This window comes from Neodiprion lecontei, chromosome 2, assembly GCF_021901455.1.
Source record: "Neodiprion lecontei isolate iyNeoLeco1 chromosome 2, iyNeoLeco1.1, whole genome shotgun sequence".
Classification (NCBI taxonomy): domain Eukaryota; kingdom Metazoa; phylum Arthropoda; class Insecta; order Hymenoptera; family Diprionidae; genus Neodiprion; species Neodiprion lecontei.
The window spans coordinates 35,033,766-35,058,594 of NC_060261.1; the positions used below are offsets into that span (position 1 = coordinate 35,033,766).

A 24,829-nucleotide genomic window follows, 5' to 3' on the forward strand; every position below is an offset into this window, starting at 1 on the left:
CTGTTGTAATAATTAGCATCAGCTTGTTTCTTCTCATCTTGTGTAATTATTTCCGCCTCATAAATGGTAAGAAGAAGAAAAAAAAAACGAAGAACAAGAAGAAAAAATCATTTCTACATATACATCCAAATTACTATGTTGCGTAATATTTTCCCCGTGAGGTAACACGCGATTAAAACTCGCGCTAACCGTCGATGGGTGGGGAATTTTTGTTTCTCGATCCTTTCGTAAAGTTTCTTTTTATTCCACGTTGCATGATCGCGCAAAACTGACGATTAATTCGCATGTTATATAGCGAGAGTAAAAGAGATAGAGAGTTTCGGTATAACGAAGATTAGTGATGCGGAATTCATCGACGATTCTTGAAAAATCGATCTTTGTGACGTTAGATTGATCGATTATTGCTCGATTTCTCAAAGTTTCGATTATTATCGAATCGATTAATTATGACTTGATAAGTCATTAAGAACAAGTTCATATAAAATTGTAATGTTATATATTTAGTTTATATTTTATATTGAAATGAAATATTCTAATAAATAACATAATGTCTCGGATAATTCATAAAACAAAGCCATTTACTGTTACCTATTATCTGATTACGTGATAAAGGTAATAGAAAACTTCAAAATACCGTTTATTTGCTGCCAACAACTATTACACACTATTACTAAACAGCCATACCAAATCCCTGTTACATTACGTAATATTAATTATTTTGACTTGGCTCGTTTCATTCGGAAATATCTAGCCTATCGTTCGGAATCGATGTTATTTTCATCATCCGACATATTCATCGATTCTCAGAGCCGTAGAAACAAACATAATAGATCGATTTTCAGAATCAATTCTCCTTTATTTTCTCGCATCACTAACGAACATAAATTATCATTTTCGTCAACGTAATATGTATAATATATGTAATATAATATAATCTACTACGCAATGCGCGCGGTATAAGCGAGAGGGAAAGGCGCAAACAAAGAGAGAGAGAAAGAGAGAGAGAGAGAGAGAGAGAGAGAGAAATTTTGCGGCGCGTGCCATTCTCCGGATAAATTACAGTCCGGGTTTAGACGAGGTTCGGCGGCTAGGTGATAGCTACTGCGAGATAAGGCTGCCAGGTTATGTGCTTCGTTGCATTCCGCCTGCGTGGGTGCTCCCCCCCCCCCACCCCCACCTCCACCTCCACCCCCGCCACCCTTGCTTTTGCCACGAGGAGGGTAGGTACGGCAACATTGCGCACTCACTCGTAACTCTGCATACCTATAGATATAAACTCCTGACTTCACCCTGTGTAAAACAGAAACTCGGGGATTCCCCGGGTGTCATTCGGGAGATCCGCACACGTCCCTATAATAATATTCCGCTCTGGCTTTGCGTCGGATTTTATAATTTTGAAAGAGCTTCTTTCCTTATTTCTACCTCTTTTCTTTTTTCTCAAGTCTTTATTAATTTTTCCGCTTATTTGTGCTTCTGATTTCTCTCTCGTCTTCGAGTCGGACGATTGCAAATATACCGACGCGTGATGCAAACGTCGAAAAAAAAAAAAAATAAATAAATAAAACAACTCTTTAAGATCAAAGTTCGAAACGCGTGTATCTTATGGCTTCTTAATTACGCAATTTGACATTTTCTTTTACCGCCGGAGTCATGCAATAACGTGTAATAAAGTTGCAATGTAAGAACGCAACGGTTCTAGAGATATTATTACTCGGTATTATTATTAAAGACAAGCAGGTATATATATATACATACCCTCGATTTTTCCGTTTCTGTTTGATCAAATGTTCAAATACACGACGTGCGAAGAAAGTGGGATCCGAATCAGCGACGGGAGAGAAAAAAAAAGAAATCCAACGTTCTCTCGAAACCGGCGGCAAGATATCGTTCAAAGTTTTCGCGAAAAGCTTGGCGAAACAACTTACAATGGGGGATTAAATTTTAAATCGGTTATCCGCGGTTGCGGATAAATTTTGAAGGGGTGGGGCATCCGTCGAAAAAGCCCGGAAGTCAAGGGCCGGATCCACCCCACGAGAGCGATAAATGATGCGCACGGTACGGCCACCGATGCCTTTAATTGAGTTACGTTCATCCCTCGGCGTATTCGGTAACCCCGATGCCTGTCCAACGTCACGGATTTACGTGTAATGCCGCCGAATACGCGACGGGCGTCGTTCGCCGATTTTCGCAGTGTACAGCTGGTCGGTGAAAAATTCTACTCCGATACGATGATCCGGTATGAAAAATCCAACAGCTGCTGGGGGTGAAATTCTCTGCGATTATTTCGGATTTTCCCACAAAAACAAAACTTCATCCCATTCCCTCGAATTGTATCACCAGCGTTGTCAATTTCAACGATCCATCATATTAGGCATTGAATAAAAGCGTCGATTTTCTCAATAAAGAGAAAAAAACAATATTTCAATCCACGTGTGTTCGAAGCGATTCGAGTATGACATTTGAATAATTACAAGCGTATTTTGAATCGTACCGCAATATCCGACAAAATTGTTATACGTGAAAATCCCTCGGGATTTTCCCCGCTCTTTGTTTCGAAGTAATACTAGGTGCACCGCAGTTTCCTCGTGTATGTACATACGACGATTCCACGAAGACTGGACACGCACCGGGATCTGCTCGACCGCGTGATCTACCTTCCACGCATATCCCCACGCGAGAGAACGTTCGTTAAATAAATAAATGAACAAACACCAAGGTAGAAAACAATATGAAGGTGAGGAGAGTTTAGACTTTGTGCATTCGGGAAGCCGACTTACACAGCCGTAAAGCATGCCCTTAACGGAAGTGGATGTGTGCGTGTGTGCCGTGGTGCAGGGCGTAGCGGTTTATTTACCGAAAGGCGCAAAACAGTACATGAAGATAAAGATGTAGATTAGCGGGGGCAGCTGTATAACTTTTTCCTTATCTAAACACAACTCCGCGCGGACTCTTTGGCGTTACACTCTTCGTTTATTGGCTCATTAAGAGCGCCGCACTTTCCAGCGGTTAAATTTTTATTTTTTTTTTTCAGTTTTTGTTTTTTCTTTTTAGTCCTTTTTGCGCCCGGTGAAACGTTCCGAGGGTTTCGGAGTGCACGTAGAGGGGAGCATGGTCGAAGGGATTCCGAGCGATGCGATCACAGCGTCATTTCGGGAAACAACCGTTGTCAATTTCTCGTATAATGTGATTTGACGGCGACTGTACAGCGGGATCGTGCCGCGGGGTAGAAAAAAGGAAGAGAAAAAAACAAAAATTAAAAAAAAAAAAAAAAAAGAAAAAGGTTGCGGTACAGCGTGTATCGATCGTTTTTCAGTACCGACTCATCGAGGACGGGGATAAAAACACGATGAATTTATAAATGAGTTGTGTATTTTCGTTGTACAGATTGTACAAGTGGTGAGAAAATTGTCAGATTTTCGACGACGCCGCGATAGATTGGAGAATATACACTTGTATGGATTAGACGAAATTGATTAACGGTCAAGAACGAGATTGCAGGAATTTTAAGGCGGTGTCCGCGGTCGATTTCGACGTTCACGCGTGTGTCTCCAAATATCGAAGTCCATGTATCTCAAACGCGAAAAATAGCACGATAGCGGATTTCATACTGCGTAATAATCTTTTTACAAATTTTGTTTCGGATAATATTTACGGCCACCACCCTGTCCACCGTTGCGTGCACCTATTTTTCCGAACTCATTTTCAACCTTGTAACATAAATGTAAAAAAAAAAAATGATAATAAACGTTTACAAATTTATCTGCTGTTCTTTATAAGCGCGTTCATTTGGCATAAAAAAAAACAATCGGATTGATAGCTTGTTTTAAGCACCGAAAAAAAAAAAATTTAACCAGCTATTTTTCGACTCGTTACACCAGGATGTTCCTTTAAGCTCGGCACGAGTTTGATCGCGAGACTGTCGTGAAAATTGTATAAACACGGCAATAGGTGTTCACGAGTAGGTAGTGCGTAGGTTTAATCAGGCTTTACAACACTGTTCCCAGTCAATTACACCCGGCAGTGCGACTGCCTTGCGTTATGTGAAATGTGACTTCTAAATTGATGTATGTATTCCTCGTAGTTTGAGGGCCCGCAAAACTGCTTATACACAGCGTAAAACTTTAAACTTGAAAATCGTCGGCCATGAGAACAGCGAAAGTTCCGTAAAACGTGGGTTGAGCAGACGTTGTACGCAGTCCTTGTAGTCACGCGAGAAGCCAGAGCTGGAAAAACCGCAGCTACGACCTGTCAGCGGAAAATGCTTCGCTATCATTCAACCGCATCTCTATATTGTGAAAAAACAATTTTTACACCTGAATTATTCAGAAACTTATTCTCAATTAATTACGCCAGCGCATAAGAAAAAAAATACGCGTGGTGATTTTCTGTTGTCTATATATACATATGTGTGCACCTAGCAATGATGTTTTCTACTTATAATGTTTTTTTTTTTCAAATTCATATCCGTATACAGGAATATTCCATTAACATCTGTGTACACACAAAAGGTAGCAGACACCTCGCTGCGACATCGGCCTGACAACTTGCTTGGCGCCTGGTCTTATACTCAAATAGAACTAATACTGCTGAATAGGTATACCTATGACAGCATATCCAGCAATTTCTTGGTAATGAAACACCGAACGGGTTCGATCCGTTCATCTCCTGCAGGCCAAGATCGGCAAACTGGTATAATGCAAATAAACGCTGCCGCTTGCCGCACGCCGTGTACAAGACGAGAGCGTCGATAAGTACGCGATTGTTCGTTACCGTCATCGTGACGTAACCGTGTGTGCAGGGTACCGGGTAGATATATAATAGGCGAAGCACACGTAGAGAGAGGTACCGAATGAATGGTGCGAAGTTGACGCTACGTGCGTGCGAAAAGGGATGCGCGAAGTGCCGCGAGTGGTGATAATTATTATTTCTACTATGCGTATCGATTGGTAGAACTGTACGTGTTTTCACAACGATGCACGCACACACGTCCGCTTACAGTCAGTTCACTATCGTTGCGACGAGTCCGTTTGTTCCTATATGGTATAGACCCACTTAATTGCCGCGTGCCGCTTTACCTTTATACCCTGCAACTGAACCGTCCGGAGCTACGTTTTCAAATTACATTCTCACGTATATAGATGCACGAGCGTGTGTACACGCGGTATGAATCGTACGTACACACGTGCACAGACACATGCCCCACTCAACGGCAGACAGCTGAAAGCCGATAACGAAGTAGAAGTGAAAAAAAAGGAAAGAGTTAAAAATACAGAGTATATACGTACAGGTCCTTTAACCACTGCGGAAAACTTTTTAATAACCAAAAAAAATTTCACCTCGGCGTGGGTGACTGTTGCATATTTATTACATATTATGTGTGTGTGTGTGTATAGTGGAATTAAAGTTTTGGAGAGACGTTATTATCGCCACCTTCCCTCTTTCGCCCTTCTTCTTCTTTTCCGTTCTCTTTTTAATTCGCACAAACCCTCCAATTATTTCGTTCTCTTCCTTTCGCGATGCGTTTTTTGTTTTATTCTCGTTTAGTTTACTTAATCCCTCGTAGAAATTATCCCTCTTTTTTAAATCCTAAATACATATACAGGTATACTCAGCTCATAACGAGACTGCAGGATTAAGGTGAACATTTTTCCACGAAAAGAGGAGAAAGGAATAATGCGATTTTTGTTTTCATTCCATTTTTAGTTTAAAAAATGCAGCTATTTTAAACGAGTATTGTCAAACTGTACGCAAATGTCGGGTTGTCAATTGTGAGGATTCATCTTCCCCCGCAAATGACAATTAATGGGCACTTTGTATTATAATAAAGAGTAAGGCTCGGCACATTGACCGAACGATTTGTCTTTTACTTTATGTCTTTTCTTCATCTCTTTAATTTTTTTTTTTTTTCAACACTCTCAGTCAGACCGAGTTATAATATATCGACTGTAACGTTGCCGCGTCCGTCTGAGGAATTCGCTAAATTAGAATGAGTTCGCGTAGAATTTGGCTCTATTTCAAAGACAGCGAGAGGTGGCTCCGTTCCATCGTAAATATTACAAGATTATACGCCTAGTCGCGAGACAAAGAAGACCGGGAGACAAGATCATAATTCAATAATAACATAATGTAACGCTGAATTTACAAATGCGGCCCCGAACGAGTACGAAGTTAGTAACGTTGCCGTAACGATGCACGTTTGTGAAAAATGGCCAATTCCCATCTTTACGACTTTCCGAAATTTATTAAACCATTACACGATAATACAAACAAAATATACGCTAATTCTGAAAAGCCAACTCCTTGATAGTCATCCTAAAGTTGATGAATAGCAATTTCTTCTCCCGATGCGACGTATCGTCACGTGAACCTTTACTAACTTCAGCATTGCGACGTCACGATTTTGCTAGGTCTCAAGCAATCAAGCAAGGGAGAATCCAAAACGAAGCGGGGGAGATCAGACGGCGATCGGTGAAAAGCTACAGACGAAAGGAGGAAATGTTTGTTGTATCCCGACGTCGTTCGTACGCAAACTTGGCCCATGTTTTCTCTCCGACGATGTGTGCCATACACGCTACACATCAATCAGTTGTCCCTGTTTGGAGATCGGGTCAAGTCGAGCGATGGCTTAATGCCGTGCAATATTGGCAAGGCAAACAGGTCTCTGGCATTACTCCGCACGCCGCGTGCAGCATCATCATCCACAGGCCGACCAGGCGCGATAACCTTGTGTTTTCGCAGTTGGTAGGTAGGCACGTTACATCACTGTCCGTGGAATCTGGCCGAGAGCTTTATACGTGGAGCCGTCGATTCGACACCATATCGCGTGTGTGTACCAAGAGAAGATGTACGGCTCGCGGATTAATCGTGAAATGTAATATACGAAACTGCCCGCCCGATCTTACGATTAAACGATCCGCATATGCAGACTTGAGTAAACCTCGCTGGCGCCACGCGTTTAGATTCAACTTTTCGTTTTCCATTTCTTGCAATTATTACCGTTGATCGATAATGGCCCAAAGTCGCAGTAAATCGCATCGTGGAAGTCTAGTGAAATTCGGAACAAACGATTTACACGAGTTTGAAGAAAAAATTGATTAGATTGAATTGGCTGGTTCGTTGCTAAAGATCGCGAAGCTCAAGTTCGGATATCCATTTTTCCGTGCGTAACCGAATTTGAGAATGTATGTAATTAGAGAAGAGGCGAGCACTTTTCAACGATCTCATACTTGTATCTTTCTACGTCAAAATTATAGACCGAGTTGTTCTTGTTATACTATACAATGAGTAAAAATTGTCGAAACATATCGTCACCGAAAAGCGTAAGAAGATAATAAGGGCAATGATCGTTGTTGAATCGAGCGATAAGTCGATCCCCTGCGGATCGGAATCGGACGAGGTTCGAAATGTCAAAGCGCGTTGCACTCGCTCCGTCGAGAAGAACGAGGCGAACGAGGTTTCACCCCGAAAGCTTTAAAATCACCCTGCGTAATTTAATTTCCATTTCAGTTCGATCGAGGCTAATCCTCTTATACCTATCGAGGCACTTTGCCGAACCCGCCAACATCCCCAAGTCCCCAGCCTCTTACCTCGCGATCCCTTGGTTCGCCCTTCGGATGCCTCAAGGGTTGCATCAACACCGCAACTTCGCATTTACCACAGGTTTAAAGGGGAAACGAATTCTCTTCTTCGAGTACACCTCGACTCGCTCGTGTTACACGAGTTTACAAAAATCTCTCGCTTCCCTTCGAAAAATGTGCTATGCTTGTCCTACCTTCTGGGGATCCGGAGCATAAAGTCCGTGCAACGGTGCCAAAAGATGGAGCCCAGGATGAGGAATACTCGAGGCGGGATGTCCCGGGGGTATCGGCAGCGGCACCAACTTCAGACCCCAAGGGAGGTACCAGGGCGCCGTGTGATGCATGTCGCTGTCAATGCGCGAGCTTCGATTGTCTTTCTTCCTGTTTGTTTCTCACCCTTTTACCACGTCACGATGAAAAAAAAAAAATAAAATAAAATATATATATCGCCGTAACGGGATTCGGGGTTGAATATTGGCGAAACTTTTTACCAAGAACAGCTGATTACGCCATTCAACGAGAACTCACAGTCCTTTCTAACGACGCAAAAACCCTTCACCGATTTGCGCGTGCTTTCGTCGAGAGAGTCCTGAAACCATACGCGAACTGTTCCAAGTGTCTTCCTTCCTCTATTTATCCCTCTAAATTATTTTTCTGCGAACGAGGAGGGGGGATTTGGTCAGTACGCTCGGGGAGCGAGTTGCGACAGGCAGCAAGAGCGTATCCTCTGGTCTCTGGTGTCTCGACGCATGCTTACTTTCCTCCCTCCGTTTTTCTCCTCCCCCTGCAGCCGATGCTAAATCACTCGACGGGATGACACGGGATCGGGTCCGCGATTTGGAAAGTCAAATCCAAGCTACCATCCGCGGCGATTAGGGAACCATGGGACGGGAAGGACTCTTGGGGTGTAAACTCGGGATAAATCACCAGGGGAGAAAGGGGCCGGTAAACGGCGAACGAAACTTCGTACGAGTGTTAAAAAGCCCGGCACTTGTTGTCTCGGTTATGCTCGGGTGTGCGCTCGGTGCTCCAACAGCGACAGGTGTGTGCGACGTGCTCTGGAGGAGCGCGTCGCGTCGACTGAGCCCTGGGCCTAGAGGCGCGTCCCTCGCGAGCACATGGCGGCCACTCTCCTCTCTCCCTCCCGGAGAACCGGAGGACCGGAGGACCGAAGCGTGTCGGCGTTCCATCCTCCGACCGATTCTTTATCGCGTGTCTATCTTTATCTCGCGTACGGAGTCCGTGGCCGACGGTTAGCGACGTCGTGGTCCGCGCGGCACGCGAGAAAATAGAGAGGAGAGAGAGAGAGAGAGAGAGAGAGAGAGAGAGAGAGAGAAAGGGAAATTAAATAATCCGAGAAAGAGCGAACAGCCTCTCCGTTTCACCGCTGCAGAGATCTGCAGATGCGAAGCACGTGCTTCGTCGCCCTCTTTCTTGCCGAATCACAGAAAAGTCAGATTTATCGCGCCTCGTTCGACCACTTTGGAAGGTCATTCGTACGCCGGGATAAACGTCACTGCTAAATCCGACGAGTCGAGATGAGACGAGATCCGAGTGCCCTACGCCTCTGTAATAGGAATTATTTACGTACACGTTGCATCGCGCGGATGATGCTTCGGTTAGTTTTTCATCCGATTCATCCTGTCGGCCAACTAATTTTATCGCTGGACGTAACGAATATCTGTCACGCGTCATATTTAGTCTAATCGCAGTTCCGCGGTTTTTCGCTTGCGGAATGGATGCTGGGCTCACGCTGAGCGCTTCTTCAGCCTGGCTGCTTTAATAATACCAAAAGGACCGAGTCGGGCTTCGAAGGGGATCCGCTGTAATCGTTTGACTTTGACGGATGGGGAAGGGAGTACGGATTCGGTTACGCTGCAATTACTTTCGGGAAATATACCGACTTCGCGGGACTTTGGACTTGTACGGTAGACGGGGAAATCGACGACGTGAAAATTCGTGACGCGGCAACGTGTTCGTGGCGTCGAAAATTGATGATGGAAATAATTTGCCGCTCCGTTGCATGCGCACTGAGATATCATGCTACACGATAATGTCAAAAAATGCAAAACAAAATTCACGGAATTTTGGCGATTTGACCGGCAGTCAAGGTTACGTCAAATTCCAGTCGAAATTCCGCTCCGCAGTACCCGGTGAATATTTAGGAAAATATCTTGCAAATGGCTTTACAGGACTTTCGGTAGTTACTCGAAGGGCTAAGCTCGGGAGGTGCCTACGCCGTTGGTTAGCCAAAGTTTACAAGAGACACGATACACCCAAACGGGAAATCCGAAACTCAAACACTCGATAATTTACAGCGATCGAAAGCCGGCTCGAGTCTCCTGAGTCTCGATCAATCTGCTCTCTATCCAAATTGTTGGAAATGGTTAGAATTTTCGAAGCTTAATAAGGTAACCGTAAACCGCTGCTCTAGCCTCGTTACGTAACTAAGTAATTCGAAAGCCGAATTATGGATCAACTGGAGCACACAGAAACTGTACGCAGCGATTGTCGGGAGAAGAGACATTTTTATCCGCTACGACGGTTTATTTTGCGCAGAATAAGCCCTTGGCGCATAAGGCTTACGGTATACCACAGCCACTGATCACGTCCGAGATTTCCGTGTAATCTCGAGAGTCGAGCGTACGTGAAACAAACCAATACACCCTCTCGAAATTTCAACAGTCGATATCTCCGGCATTATTGAGGGACCGGCATGCTCGGGCACTGTGGAATATGAGGATACCCAGATATTTCGAGACGCTGTTGCCTAACCTAAATACGAATCACGTAACGTAAGGATGCCGATTTTGATTCAACTGCGGCATGGAAACTAATAGGCGGCATTAAGAGACCGGGCGAACGGACGGCTGTGGGATATTTTTAAGCTATATAACTTTTATTTTACATACGACGGCGCTACGATTCGGATAATACCGTTTCCGATACTAAAATTGATCAGCTCGGCACGTGGCTTGTAGTGTCAGTCGAAACTTCCGAAAGCCACGTTATGATTTGGAAGCGTTGTACGCTTCTTTCCGCGGCAAAGTTTTTCGCCCTGGAAATGGAAGAGACCCGAAACAAGCCATGATGGGTGATAAATCTTTGTTTCTACCTCTGACATCGATTATTTCTCCCTTGGGTTTCTTTACCTTCACCCGAAACACATGGTCCTTCTTTTTCTTCACGTAAAGGATTGGCTCCTTTGTCCCGATCTGCTGGCAAGGTGAAAATGCGGAGTACCTTGTACGTACGAAGGAAATGCAGTCGTTCGAGAAACGCTTCCTGTCCCAAGAATAATATGCGTTAAAACAATCAAACATTTTTCCGTAAATAGCTCGCGAAGCGTGTAATTGACGGTTGCGGGACGATCAATCCGTCCGTGTAACGAACCAAAAAGATATCGCTTATCGCGTTTCATTTATTTATCCCGTTACGTGTGCATCTCTGAAACAGCTCCAAGGTGTTCCAGGTGAATTTGTTCAAAGCGCATCAACTTTGCGGACCGGAGCTTTACCCGGTGAAACAACAGCTGATCCCGGGTGTATCAAAGCATTAATTACCGCGGCTGGGCTTTGAGCCGCGCCAAATCGGATCTGAGACAATACGAATTGTGACGTGGTGGAAAGTGGGAGTCGGAATTCGCCGAAGCAGCAATCCTCTACCACGAAAACCACTTCGACTACGCTCCTTGCCAACTCGGTAACTCTATTATCTATGGTTACAACCGTCCATCGCTGTTACTTTGACGGAATTTATTCCGCAGCTTTGTATTACGCGATACGCGCGTAGGTATATCCGTCTTACACACTTTCGGCCAGAGAGTACAATCGACCGAGGGAAAATAAATAAATTCTTATTCACTCTATGGCCCCGTTGGTACTATCATCGAGTCCGTGGATTAACGCTCCGCCATCCGTGACTAACGTCTCTCTGTATAACCAGTTGTTGCAACTTACGATACAGTTGGCGTATTTTATAGTTTTCGAACGGATGAAATCGCGGCAACAATAAGTTGTGGGCGTGTATAAATATCGCCCGGTACCCAGTTTCGTTCGCCAGGCTCCGCAGTGTTCGGTACGTATTTAGACACCAAGCCTCAAGGCTGCGATCCATTAGGGAGGATTTTACCGGGCGTGATTAGCTGACCGACGAAATTTCACGATCGAGCCAGAATTCACCCGATGGCCGTTCCGCCTTTTCCAAACGGAAAAGAACGCCGGTTGAATGGCTCGGTAGTTTGTCTCTATCGCACGAAGAACCGATAACAGCACGGTTAGCTGCATTTCAAAAAGTATGTACTCTCTCCGTCGGCTCTTCATTTCGCCTCAACTCGGTCCTTTTTTATTCCATTTTATCAAACTGTGACGTTATCTCTTCCTCACCTTGTGCAACAAATTACACACTCCACCTTTATTTATTATAGTAAGTGGACATCTATTAGCGCGGTGGCATACATAATTAGGACTTATTTCCGTCGTTCCTTTATTCACCGCGATCCAACACTTTACGCTCTCTCGTCATCGATCGCCACACCGAGAGAAGAAAAAGAGCAGATTTTACTCAGAACGATAAAAAAAGAGGGAAGCATCGGGATTTTTGATAAAAAATACCCATGTGAACTGTATTTTTTTTTTTCTATAAATGTAGCAAACTTTACCCTGCAGACAGTGGTTTTCACTGATTCTACGGTAAGTTCTGAATTTTCGGAGGTATATTTTACGCAAAAAATCTGATGCGTCCTTCTTTTCCTGCAGTTTCGGGTAAGATCTGCTCTTTCGTTCTCTCCGCGTAGCGTAACGGGTCAGATTTTTAAACAGTTTGGTTAAATACGCCTTCCTTCCCGCCGCTACTGAAATACACACTCGGTCCATTGTTCATGCAATCTGTAATATTTCGCGAACTAATATCTAGCGAAATTCCGCAAACTCGTCAAGCAAGCGCATAGATATAAACAACGCCGCGCATAGTTTATCGGTGAAGTTGGCCACAGGACACCGACTTCGAGACGGCCAATTTCCTCGCTCCGCGACATCGGCAGGATCAGTTATGCATGATGCAATCTGCAACCTGATGCACCTCGACAAGAGGGACGCGAAGTTGACGACTGTACAGGGATTCGGTCGTGCCCGTTCGGTGCACGTCAAGCATTCATAATAGCTGGCGGTTGGTTTTCCTTGGACCTTAATTAGACTTCGGCAGCGGGCGTGAACGTCCTTCGATTTCGACGTGCCCGCACATACGGACAACGGGCTATATATAACACATGCCGCATTAGCGTGCACACGTGATACGTGCAAGGTGGTGGTGGACCTGCGTATTATCATCGTGAACACGGTTAACGCCTGGCGTTGCTGCTTTAATCGTTGAGTTGGCAATTAACGAGCCGAGGTCATCCGCACGGACTTTCCCTGCCGGTGAACGAGACGCTCCTCGAGCCAAACCAACACCTTGGACTAGCCTGTCGGCGGACAGTTGCCAGACACCGGGATGATGTGTGAAGATTTGCTCTTTTTTCGACGGAACTTGGAAGCTTTTATAAAAATTCAACCCAACCATCGTCGAATGAAGAATCGATATCGGAAGAGGAGCTTTGAGGTCGAGGGATAAAAGCCTCGTCCAGAGAAGCGAGTTATGAGTATTTTTCAACGGACGGCTAGTGGTAACAATTCCCACCGGCTATTCTACGCTGGAAAGAACGCCCACCGGCGTTCGGTTGGCGTAACTTGGAGAAAAAGACGAGAAGGAGAACGAAGAATAGGAAGTAAAAAAAAATAAATAAATAAATAAATAAAACACACACTTCAAGAGAATGGAATACCGGTAGCGTGCAAACCTGACGCGAAACGGCTCAGTGCCTGATTCTGATCTTTTAGTATTCAGGATATGAGTCATGGCCAGTTTCACTACTGCAGGACGGTATATATTATGGTGTTGCAATGGTACACTCGCCAAGGAGCAACGGACTTGTGTTCTTTTACATACGAGTATAATACGCGAAAAACGAGTGCCGACGAAATTATTCTCCCTGACTCATCTTGATTCGCTTTATTCCGTCTTTTCGATTGGAAATTGGGAATTGGTCGATTAAAATCATTAATGCGCCGAGATTTTTCATAATTACCGACTACGGAAAAGGCCAGTGACATTGGCAGCCGCGAGTTTTTCGCCTCTACCTTGCATTGCAAGTGGCGTTTACGGCCGCGGTTGCGTATAATAATATTACGATGGTTATCGTCAACATCGTCATTGTTGTTATTATTATTACTATTATACGAGTACGAACACAGGCGTCTTTGTCGTGGACCGCGTAACGATCTCGCAGCGAATGCACAGAACGCGTGCTTCGGAATTTGCATATAGCGTGAGGTGGTTGCATGGCTGAATAAAACCGTGATACACGAATGCATGTGTATAGGTGTAAGAGCGATACTCCAGTGACTGGCTGGCGTTACTGACCAGGGGCAACAGTTATATTCGGCCAAAGCGTGCATAACCCAGAAATCGGGTAAACAATAAAACTGAGAAAACTCTCACCCGGACCTTGGCGAGAACGTTGAAGCGTATGTTAAGCGTGTGTGTACCGGGCGTTGCGGTAGCTTCTGACAAATTGAGTTGTGAGATGGAATGGAGATGAAAACAAAGTAATTAGTGTAAGGAAAGACGAAAGAAGCACGTGTGAGAGAAAGGAATTATCATCTGACATTTTTCGTTTCTTTTTTTATATCCATCTTGCCTTTTTTGTCTTACCATATTACCGCAGAATGTTATCGCACTTCTCCTTACTTCGTATTACTCGCGGATTCGTTTCGCCACGTGGCTCCGAAACGCATGCGCGACGCGAAGGAAGAAAACGGTGGGGATTGACAAAAATTGGAAAGACGAGGTTGAAGGTAATAAAGAAATATATACGGCAATGATTCAGCGTGAAAAAAAATCCAACCGATAGAGAGATAGCGCGAGAGAGAAAGAGAGAGAGAAAGAGTTGTTGCGTGAATTCTCCAGATTCTCTGCAGCGTTGATACATACTTTTTTTGACGGTATATTATCAAAAATAAGTAATTAGAATAGTAGAATCAAATAAATTGAACAATTGAATTACGTAAATTCAAAAAGTCGGCACAAGTAATACATGAAAGCCTTTATAAATGGCTGAATTGATATTGTTTGTGTACGTTTCCACTTTGTTTAAAAGGCACGCAGAATGAAACATAGAGGGAGAAAAAATGAAATAAAATTCAGAACGTGCCGCGGAACAAAATGGAATAAAAACTTTTTTAATAAATAAAGGTAAATCGAAAAGCGTTTAAGACCGGCAATTAGATCCGGGGCGCTATCCGTCGTTTTTTTTTTTCTTCTTCTTCTTCTTCTTCTTCTTTCCATCAGCCGAATGGTGAAATGGACAAAGGGGATTGGCTGCAGTGGGATTCGCGGTTGTTTTCCCTCGCATTTATCATTTCTGTTCGAAACCGCGTAGCTTTCACGCCACATATACAAGTTTTTTTCTCCCCGGGACGAACCGCGGGGCTCTTCGCTCTTTCATTCACTAGAGTAGAGCGAACGGTATTATTAGTGACACCACGGTGCGATTACGCGTATATATTTATACAAGAGTACCGGGTGCAGCGTAAACACGCGTGCGGTTCCTCGTTCAACTAGAGCGAAAAAACGAGACGAAAAAATTAAAGTACGGTTCATTCACGGTTTCAGCATTTTTTGACAAACGACACGGATCTTCGCGGGGAGGTATAATTACCCGAGACGTGTGTTTCAGCCAATGAAACCACGCAAGGCGTGATCAAAAATCTTGTGATCGCGGAATTTCGCCCCTCGGTGGATTAACCAAGATGGCGCCGCCGGATCAAACCGTTCGAACTTGTTGGCCTCAGCTGTGACCGGTTTGTCAGCAGCGATGTCACGGTACAGCTGTCCGAGGCAAGCTCCGCCAGAAGTTATTTGCCGTTCGTACAAAACCCGCACCGCTATACATACGCGACGAGATAATAGCATTTGTGCTTCGGATGCCCCGGCGCGCGATAAATGGTAGAGCCAAAATAGCACGAGCAACTTAGTGACGAGTAGACGCAAGCACGGTTCTTACCCTCGTCTAATAACGACATTCCCCTTCGTTTAACCCTTGCGCTGCACGCCGGCGTCAAAATGACGTTATATAAACCGGAACAAATATACACGATGAAGTATCGTAAAAATCGATGATTCGTTCTTTTTCCGAAAAATTCCACTTCGCTCGCTGAAATAAGTACCTTTTCTCATCGCGCGGTATCTCCATATTTTTGGTCTTGAATATCTGCGTCTTGAGAGTTGTCCGGTTAATTTTAGGCTGAAAATATTTGAAATTCGGTGGGATATGATTTTTTGAGTAGAATTATTGATTTCCTAATTTCTTTGTCGTCTAATGAATTTTTTCGTTCGTATTCGAAATTTGATTTTCCTACAACCAACTAATTTGCGTGGAAATATAGTAGGCGAAGAGTATTCTAGTATTTTTTCGAGTTACATAAATCAGATCTCTGCTTTTACACAGTGGTTTTTAACGCGGCGTCAGCGACCCCGTTATAACGCCAATGTTTTAAGGTAAGGGTTTAAGTTAAGAAAATCTGGTGTGAGGGAGTATTCACTCGTGAAATCGCGGCAATCAATTTGAAATCGCTTAAAATCATTCGAAATCAGTTTAAGTCGCTTGAAATCGCATACAATCATATGAAATCCCTTGAAATCGCGTAAAATTGCATGATATCGCACGACATCCCTTGAAATAAGATGAAATCGTACGTTTATCAACTTCTTGAAATCGCGAACCGCTTTGTAAAGCAGTCGCTTTAAAATCGCTTGTCACCCGATCTATGAGCGAATCCCGGTCGATCCTGTGGTACAACATTTCATTCGCGGTATAAATTTTTTACGGGAATTTAACCGCGGAGATAATCGAGAGGGAAAGTCATCTCGAATCTGCAAGGTGGATGAGTACGTTCTGGGTAATAATTCACGAATATCCAGAGATAAAAGAAATATCGCGTCCTTAATAATCGGCGGTGATGTTGCTGAGTTTTTAAACCGCCAAAATTTACTCCCCCCCCCCCCCCCCCCCCCCCCCCCAAGCTCGATATCGCTACGGACCCCATAGATCGCCGTGGGGTGATAACCTTTCCTAACGATGCAAGCAACTCTATGCCCCCTTTTCTGGAGACGGGGATTTACCGAAAGAGATAAAGGACGCGGCGTTTCGCGACCGCATGCTGGATCATTTTTCAACTTGCGGTGTATCTATATTGTATATACAACACATTGCGGAGGTAGGCAATGCTGAAAAGTTCAGAGCCGGCTGCCTCCCATGACTCCGAGCATGGATCCGCGTAATCGGTAGAAACTTGCTCCTCTAGACACAATGCCTCTAATGTACGCGGTGGTGTACATGTATATTCGATATTCGCATACATACTGGAAGACTATGATACGCTGGATGTTGTACAGGGTGGCTCGTCTCGAACTAAAACGATTATCCGTAAATTGACGAGGAGTGTTTCGTTCTACCATTCCTGTATACGTTACGCGTCTTCGCGAAAAATCGGTGACAAAAATGAGAGGTGATTTAATTAATTTTTCAGTATATCAAATCGTACGTCTCAAGAGACTCCAAGTTGAGAAGCTTACATATGATCTCAATCCGTACCTTACACATAATCACGAATGAAAGAAGTTTTTCTCGAGTCTTTTCAAGGGATTTAAAATTAGGGCGATGATTATTTTCAAAAATTAATCGCACATGTATGACAACCTTGCCGCGTGGGGGGAAAATCTGAGAAAACGCCAAACGTTTCGTCAAAAAATAACGATGGGCTTGTCAGCGGGTGACGAGGAAAGCTCGGCAGGATGTGCAAGTCTAACGCGACTGCGGCAAGCGTGCAAAGGTATAGGTACGAAGGTATTTAGGTGAATTTATGTGCGACAGAGATGCACGTTTCACGTTTCACGTGCGGGGCGCATCAGCGGGACAGAAATATAAGGTGAAATATGATGCCACGACGAAGGCTAAACATGCGAGCGTATAGTTTCCACCCTCGCTCGCCCGGCTCTGTTTTACTGCATTGCAGAACATTCAATTTCACGAATTGCAAAACAGCTAGGCTAGACAGTCGAGCCCGAGCGGAGCTTATGGATTTTACTCTCGTATCAGAGAATCGTTAATGGGGCAGCTCGTACCGTCTCGTGTTCAGGGTTCGTACGTTTTTCGAAATCTAAAATTTCCTCGCTTTTCCGGGTATTCCAATAAACATGACGCTGGATAATGATAATTTTTTTTTACGCATTAATACTAATACCTTTAATATTACCTAGTAACTTACTGTCTCACTGTCAATTAACATACAACAGCCTGCGATTTTCCGTAAGAGAAAAAAACGAAAGAAGATTTTTTTATTGAGTAGTACACGTATAGGAAGTATGAAACGGTGCGACGAAACTAATTTTGTTTGCAATCTTATTTTTCTCAAGATCGACATCACTTTGCGTACGAACGATTACTTCTTCGACAAACTCAAAATTCCAGCCTTATCTTTGAAATTCCCTGAGTTTTTCAGGTTTTCCTGCGCATTCTGCGTGTTGTAAAACACGTACGTGCTGCACGGTGAAAAATCTGTTACCACCTTTTTCATTTATCTTTCTCTCTCTCCCTCTCCTAATTCTCGCAATTACAATCAGCGTGTATAATTGCATAAGCACGGGACAGAACGAAATAATCCAAAACGTCCGACCCTCGTCGGGTTAACGAGTCGAGCTTCAATTTACGCGGGTTAATTTCCACTGAACTTCTCGCATATATTATATCGTTCGCATGTATCGTCTGTGCCCATCGATTTCGATGCGAAACTCGTGTATAACGTATACGTTGTGTCGTGATGTTGTCAGCGGTGTATCACATACGTCATGATTTAGCGAAAATGAAAACTCACTTGTAAAGAAAAAAAACGAAAAAAAAAAAAAGAGTTAGAGAGTGAATCCTAATCGCATCGATATTTGCCTGTAAACTGGCGACGAAATATTCCGCTGACAGGGGAAACATTCACCCACGAATGGACATTGGGAAGGTGCGTGTAATATGTTCCGTCGAATAAGCGATCACGCATGTATTCGTCAAGGTTTTCGAACCCGGCTGTCAAAGGCCTTTTACAAGATATTGAAAGCATAGCTTGAATTTCCGATTACACAAAACGCATCCGTCTCGGTGTCACAAACGCGAAGAGGAGTAGAAAAAAGAAAAATCCGAAATAAACGAGCTCAATTGAGCTGCTTCAGTCGAAAACAGCCGGAGGAATATTTTTTTCCCCGTCACTTAATCGATGTGTTTTCATAAGATAAACGGAGGCACGAGCGATATTATCGACTTACGTCGCGGTATTTTTCCCCTCTTTCGCGTACATTCTGAGAAACGATTAAATGAAAAAATCATTTAAACATCATGAGCGGTCGAGTGGTCCCACCTGTAAGAAATCGTTGTTTTACAATCTGTTAATAATTAAGCGCATAAAATTCTCATCAAGTTCAACGAAAATGACCGTAGTTAACGTTTTACATTTTTTCACAGCACGTAAGCCAGTTTTGGAAAAAAATAAATTTAAAAAAAAAAAAAACCACCTACAGCACAAACTTCGTCCGTCGAAATATAAAAGGATAAATTTATTATTTTCGAAGTATAAGAAGAATCTTACGAAGTTATCGCCAACGCACCGAAAGTAATAACGTGGATGTCCGCAACAGCTACCGAAACAGCTGGAATAAATATATACTCGTATGCATATACGCATATTATACATTCTTGGCTTTGATCGATTTCAATCGCGCGTGCGATGCTCCAAGTAACGTGAAACGATCCACGTACGTATGCATGCATGCATGTATGTACATACAAATGGTTTTCGTACCGCGGCCTGCAGAGGGATGAATTTATAGGGGCAAACTATCCGCGGACAGCTGCGGAAATGCAGCACTCCAGAGAGTGCTCAATGCCTGCAGTTTATCCGACGTTTTATCACCTTTTTTTTTTTATTTTTTCATTTTTCAGGAAGTATCGCGAGCAGGTGCGCCACACATTCAAGCGTAGCTGTATAAGCATATTATTTGCGACACTATATCACACACGCAATACCTTTACATATACGTATATATAAGGCATTTATAAACGCACGAGTAAAAATGCTTCATCCGGTACCAACAAAGTTACGTCCTTTTACCGTGCGTACGGAAGACCGACGACTGAGGATGAAAAGAGGCTGCTTCTGCTGCGACGCTGGAATTTTTGCAAGCGATATCAAAGGAGTGGGAAGAATTCTTGGATGTGTAGGCCGAAGGAAAACGTCAATTTTTTGAGTCAACGTTGTTTTGTTTAAACCTGGGCGGTCACACCTCAGTAAAATCGCACAACTGCCACACTGGGTGAAATTCACCCCACAAGGGATTGATTGTTTGCTTTGAAAACGAGTTCTAAAGATCTGAAAAAAAAAAAAATATATCCAAGTATTGTTTAACGATCGTAGATAAGGCTCTCTCAGTTTTCCTAGCCAAAATTGATTGTTTGATTGAAGTTAAAGAAATAGCCAAAAATGTCGAAAAAGGGCCTTTATTTCGCACCAAGAATCGCGTCACGAGGCCAATTTCCACGACTAAGAAACTCTGAGAAGAGTTTGAAAAATGTTTGAGGAGAAATTGAAGGGATCGATTAGGGTTAAACATCTACAACGAGATGCAAGAGTAAATTTCAACCGACTTTTCGTAATACAATGAACCGTGGTAAACATAGAAAACACGATACCGACCTCGTAAATTCAGATCGTGATTCGCGAATTTTCAAACTTTTTCCGCTTCAAGCATCGGCAATACGTATCAATATTTATATTGACATTTACACAATTCGGGGAAGTCTAGACACGCGCCACCTTTTTTAAATATCAAAGGAGCGTTGCCCGCCAATCCTTGAAGATACGCGGTTACATTTATTATTTATTCGCAGAGTAAACTTATAACCAACACCGGCATCAATCCGCGTACCTGGCCGTAGCGATGGTGTAATCAGGCACACAAGCAGATGCACGAGTCGTAATAAACGTGCCGAGCAATTGGATCTTGAATCGGAGCTGCAGTTTACTGCGTTTCATCTACTTTTCTTTCGTGCAATCAGAGGCACGGAGTATTTAATTTAAACCGTTATTCGTAGCAAGCTGCTAATTGCTCCGCTATGCGGAAAGGCTTTGCAGCAATATACGTTTTTAGCTTTGAGTATATATTATACAATATATATATATATATATATATGTATATTTGCGAATACTAGGGTAATCAATATCAAGGAATGAAAAAATATTTTTGTCAAATCTTTCGAGGTATTTATCCCTTCGAGTTTACCGCGTAATACTTTACTGCAATTGCTCGGCACTACCGCTCCCTTTGGTTTTTTGTTAAAAATGACCAAACATTCGCCGAGTAATATCAAGACGTTACAAAATTTCGTAATATTGTAATACTGAAGATGGTGGAGAAATTTTTATACGCCCCGACGCGCGTCGCCGAGACGTTCAATCTGTTACCTAGAATATAAAAATGAGAAAGACGCTGTCGCGGTTATACTTATGGGATAACGTTAGAGGAAAAACTGTGTAAAATTTGTACATGAGCGGAACTATACGGGGAGGTCGAACCACGACGACGTCGAACTATAGAGAAGGTAATACCTTCTAAAAGAAGAAGCCGGTTGTTAACTCCGATTGGCCGATGCCTCGTCAAGGTTAACCGAACGTTTTAGAGCAGAGAAAGGATCTCGAATCTCTCGGTTTTGCATAAAAAAAAAGAAGAAAAAAAAGAGATACCAATGATTAAGAAATAAGCTAAAAATAACATCCACAGACTAGGTTACAGATAGTTTGCTGTCAATGTTACACTGACCGGTGTTCGACTTTCCGGATAATCCCCAAAAATTTTTCGTACGGCAGAAGTCTGCACGACGGCCAATTTTGGTAAATTTGAATAGCGCCGTTTGTCATTTCTAGGGTATAATCATCACGGGCATGAAGGTATATTTCGGTTGAGGAACGACGAAGTGTTCTGAGGCTAGACGACAGACAAGAGACCGCGAGGATTATATTTAGTCGGAGCACGTGGTCGCCCGGGCAGACTGCCGTGGAAACTCGGTGTACGGAACCTGTTGCCCCTCTATTCGCCGCCTGCACAATCGGCGCTGCTGCCAACCTGGGACAGCTTACTACAAGTTCCGAGCAAAAGGGATGTTAGGAAATAGAGGGGGAGGGGGAGAGAGGGGGAGAGGAGAGAGAGAGAGAGAGAGAGAGAGAGAGAGAGAGAGAGAGAGAGAGAGAGAGAGAACCTAGGTCGACCAACAAAAGATGCTGGCTGCTGCTAGCTGGCTGCCCGCCTGACTGACTGACTGACTGACTGGCCATGTTCCAATTTAAACTGGATCGCGTGAAAATGATAACTGGTTACTTTTGCATGTCTGCTGCACCCCGATTTCTCCCACGTCTGCATCGTCGAGAAAAGGATCGACGTTCCATCGACGACTTCTCGTCGCCACTGGGTGGGGGTTGAATGTAGAAAGATCAAAAATTGGAGAGCCACGGTGTAGAATTTTTGAAGAAGCGAAAATTTCGTTTATGGAAGTTTTTGAATTTTGGACGTCGAAGTATGGAGAAGCGGAAGAATAGAAAGGTCAGAACGTGGAATGCCGAAGTTTAGAGCCGTCAGGATTCCTCGCAATTATGTAGAATCGTGTACAGATTTTCTATATATATTTTGTCATCCTGTATTTCGAATTTCTGTATTTAAAATTTTTTATACTTGGACTTTCCACGTTTAAAAATGTTATGAATCAGTTTTTTGCATCGATGAAAATTCGATATTCTGATCCTTCTGTCGATCGATATTTCTACTTTTTTATCCCCACCCTCGCTAATACAGGATGGTATTTAGGATATTGTACCAATGGTTTTTCCGGAATATACTCAAGTCTGATTTTCGTTCTGCTCTGTATATAGTCAGCGATCACTGCACGATGTAAATTTCCAATACATTAGAGAAGACGAAATTCGTCAGTTGATGTGAATCAATCGATATGAATTTGTGACGATTTTGCTTTGATACTAAGCGTGCCTAAAGCATTCGAAAATTTGTTAATCCTTGAAAAGTGACATCATTCAATTGGGAATTTACGAAACAAACACAATAAATCATCACAATCGTACTTAACAACGCGCTTCACATGCGAGAGTAGATTCCATTCTTAAACAAAATATGAATATAATAATCGACGAGAATTCGTCCGATTTCCAACCCCGAATGAAAAATATTCTGTAAATTCCTGGGTGTAGAAGAAAATTCGAGTGTAATACCGCTAATACGAGCATAAAGAAAAGAAAAAGTTTATCCAACGGTAAAAAAAAAGGCCACGATTTCAACGATCGGCGTCGTTGAATTAACCGCCATTCGTTCGTCGAATCCAATGTGAGAAACGGAGAGTCGAGTATCGAACGAATCCTTTCTCTGCTCGACGAGAAATGACCGGGGCGAATGGCTGTTCGGTATATTTCGCGGCCATCGCGCGGTTGCTTTCGACTTTCTGGTTCAAGGCCATCCGAGCAACGTACTCGTTTGGTGCGTAGATTGCGCAATCCGCATCACGCAACGATCCGGTTCAAAGTGTACGTAATCGGACCGCAAAAAGCGTAATTATTATTACGCAGCGTAGCGGTTGTCTGGTGGAAAAAAAACGAAGGCCTCATCTTTTTTCCACTGTACCCACATTTCGCACGTTTTCACCGTTCTCACAGCCCCGCACAAATCGGTTTTTATTTTTAAATCCTCCGGCCGATTTCGCGCAAGCTTTCCACGCGCGGCTCGGAACAATAAATTAACGATTCTCGCCCGCGTTTATTATGCGATACGATTACGATACGGCCGGGGATGCAGAATTTTGAATCGGTGCCTGAGAAAATAATCTTCGGTACACGGCGATCGCTTGCTTGGCGTAACTTCAATTTTGCAATTTCGCGGTGCAAATCTATACACGATGCGACGTTTAGCCGCGTAGGATATTTGAGGATATTTTTCAAGCTCCACGATGACAAATGGAAATTACACAATTCCCTCTCGACTTAACTTCTTCCGGTGCATCGACAAAATGTGACATGCACGACAGTCACTTGCGATGGAACGAAACGCTTCTTTATACATATACATGTAAAGCTACAAGGAAATATCGGTTTCATAGTCAGACAGTCCTTGAGACGCGAGATTAGAGACCTTGTGCCAGTAGTAAAACTGTAACGGAAAAGGTGTCAAAAGAATTCTGTTAACCTGAGGCAAAATCTAGAGCAAAAGTCCACCTTATATACACGCGCCGTTTCATCTCACGTTAAAGGTACGTCGTGAGGTTTTCTGGTTCTTTCGCTGAAACCAGATGATCGTAAATTTGCCGTTTTCCTCGCCTCTTTAAACACCCAAAACTCAACGCCTCGGCTTGATTACGCGATAGTCTATTCCTGAATTATTAGTCCCACTGACTATCGACACATGCAAGTCATATACGCATGTGTATATATACGTATATCTGTGCAGTGTGCGAATGAATTCGAATATTCCGTATCAACTTTACACCTATTACTCGCTATCAAATTCCCCTGGTACCGCCGACAATATTAATGAGTGCTTTTACGCTTGATACGAATGAATTGTCATTTCGAAAGAGCACGAGAAACGAGAGAAATAATATACAACGTACATACTACTAAGTATATGCTTAATGACATACCTATCCGTACAGAGTTGGTACACCGATATTTCAGACGGACCGGAGACGAAGAAGAGTCCACGAGTAACTTTGGAGATAGGCTGCTTTACGCGTAACCGTCATGTTCTTCTGTCCTGTTTTCGTTTTTAATTACCTTCTCATTTTTCGTATCTCCAAGTGTTTTTCCGTCGTACGATCGACGCAATCGCGTCCAGCCCGAACCTGATTTTCCACGGGCCGAAAGCACCTGGTCCACCTATCAAAACCTGTTCGCCGTGCCATCGGAGACTTTCACTGGTATCCGAGCAACGACGGCGATGAGATCACAAGGTCGGACCGACATGCTCCGAAGCCGATTAATTATATTATTTTCGTACAACGCGTGCTAGCGCTGCTGTTTCCAAATTTCGATCCTCTCCGCGGGTTACAATAGCGTAACGAATAT

The 24,829-nt window shown here is 43.5% G+C and overlaps 1 protein-coding gene across 4 annotated transcripts in view; it reads right to left on the bottom strand.

Annotated features, from left to right (window-relative positions):
- Positions 1-24,829, bottom strand: part of LOC107217714 (RNA pseudouridylate synthase domain-containing protein 2) — an 86,866-nt gene that overhangs the window by 48,555 nt on the left and 13,482 nt on the right. Inside the window, exons 1-2 of one of the 4 annotated variants that reach the window (XM_015655351.2) lie at positions 8,106-8,660; positions 7,772-7,974 (exon numbers count right to left, since the gene is read on the bottom strand). The exons of 1 other annotated variant lie outside the window; for it this stretch is intronic. In XM_015655351.2, coding sequence (XP_015510837.1) covers positions 7,772-7,921 — 150 coding nt within the window. In that variant the 5' untranslated portion in view covers positions 7,922-7,974; positions 8,106-8,660. Of the gene's footprint in view, positions 1-7,771; positions 8,661-24,829 lie in introns of those variants that run through there. 2 more of the 4 variants (XM_046731004.1, XM_015655350.2) reach the window with 2 other exon arrangements.